The sequence below is a fragment of the Syzygium oleosum genome, unplaced genomic scaffold (genome assembly GCF_021117445.2).
Source record: "Syzygium oleosum isolate NSW1041296 unplaced genomic scaffold, Sole_v2.1 Sole_v2.67, whole genome shotgun sequence".
In the NCBI taxonomy this organism is placed as follows: domain Eukaryota; kingdom Viridiplantae; phylum Streptophyta; class Magnoliopsida; order Myrtales; family Myrtaceae; genus Syzygium; species Syzygium oleosum.
The window spans coordinates 160,469-161,968 of NW_026607551.1; the positions used below are offsets into that span (position 1 = coordinate 160,469).

Here is a 1,500-nt window from a genome sequence, read left to right on the forward strand (position 1 = left end):
GCTGTTGCATCGAAGGTCCTGTGGGGCGCTGCTGGGGACAATTTCTTATCTTATGTTCCAAACTTCCACACTTGAAGCAAGCCCCAAATTGGTTCGGTTGATGGCTCGGCTTCTCGATATTCTTTCTAGCCGGTGGGACAAATCGCTTACTTCCCGCCATCGGTTTCTTCCCGAAACGGCGGTTGTCCCTATTCTAGGCAAACCGAGATCTAGAAGCGGCTATCCTTTCCATCTGATCTCACTCAATGGCCTGGGCCCGCTCATACATTTCCCCATAATCACGGATGTTCAAGGAAATCATCTTACTTCTAAGATCCGGCTTCAATCCGTCTCGGAATCTCTGAACCTTATCCCGCGGATTCTCCACCATCCTAGGTGCAAACTTAGACAACCTCGCAAACTCCGCCTCATACTGGTCTACGGTCATCTGTCCTTGGCGAAGTCGCATAAACTCTGCTAGCTTCCTTTCTTGGGCACTCTCTGAGAAATATTTTCCATAAAAACTCTCGGTAAACGCAGCCCAAGTCTGGGCGGTACCTTCCGGAAACACTCTATCTCTAGTGGCGAACCAATCAATTGCGCTATCCTGTAACTGATATACCGCTAATGTTACTTTCTCAGCCTCGGTGCACCCCAATACATCAAAGGCCTTCTCTAACTCCTCTACCCATCGCGGTGCAGCCTCGGGGTCACCCCTACCATTAAACTTAGGCGGTTTCAGCTTCAAAAACTGTTCTATCAATTGGTGCATTTGCCTATTTACTGCCATCTGAGCCTGCCCTAGATTGGCATTGTTTCCATTCACAGCAGCAGCTGCTGCAGCCTCAGCAGCCTGGGCAATGGTGGCGGCCCTTTCCTGAGCCTGCCTGCCCATAATATTTCCTATTTCATGCAGGGTCTGAATAACCTCTTCTATTCTTGGATCTCTGGCCTTTTGGCCCATAGCACTCGGCTGCCCTTGGGTTTCCTTTCCTCTTCTTCTCATCTTTACTGACTTCACTACCCACCTACCTGCTATAATTCCATTCAGGAATTAGAGACCTAAACCAAGCTAAACCGGTCTAAGGTCCTAGGCAGGGAACTAACACAACAGCAATCAATCACTCAGGATGCGGCTCAGCACCAACAGCATAAGACCTCAACCAAGGAGATATGCGTACTTACCTCAGGTCTTGCCACACCTGTACTTTACGGGTCAATTCACATGTGCACTCAATCAAAACACAGACAGTCAGGAGGTACACTTAGCACACAAGGTCTCCCTACTAGCTATCCAAGGTCATCGCTCCTTATCACTCCAGGCTTCAACCTAATTGGACCGAGCTGATCTTGCTCTGATACCAAAACCCAAATAGAGATCGAGACACATGTGGAAGCAACATAAACACCCGTACAAATAAAACAACACGAGACCAAGGATAACACAATAACAAACAATGGGATAACAAATATACACTTGTATTAACCAGGGAAACATCTACAATATCCATTTATAGCGAG

At 47.6% G+C, this 1,500-nt stretch overlaps 1 protein-coding gene across 1 annotated transcript; it reads right to left on the reverse strand.

The window, feature by feature from the left end:
- Nucleotides 1-238: 238 nt before the first annotated feature.
- On the reverse strand, nt 239-769 carry LOC115662033 (uncharacterized). Its single transcript, XM_030584203.1, has 2 exons — nt 538-769; nt 239-480 (listed from the first exon to the last, which is right to left on the reverse strand). The coding sequence occupies exons 1-2, from the start codon at nt 767-769 to the stop codon at nt 239-241; spliced, it is 474 nt and encodes a 157-aa protein (XP_030440063.1).
- Nucleotides 770-1,500: the final 731 nt, after the last annotated feature.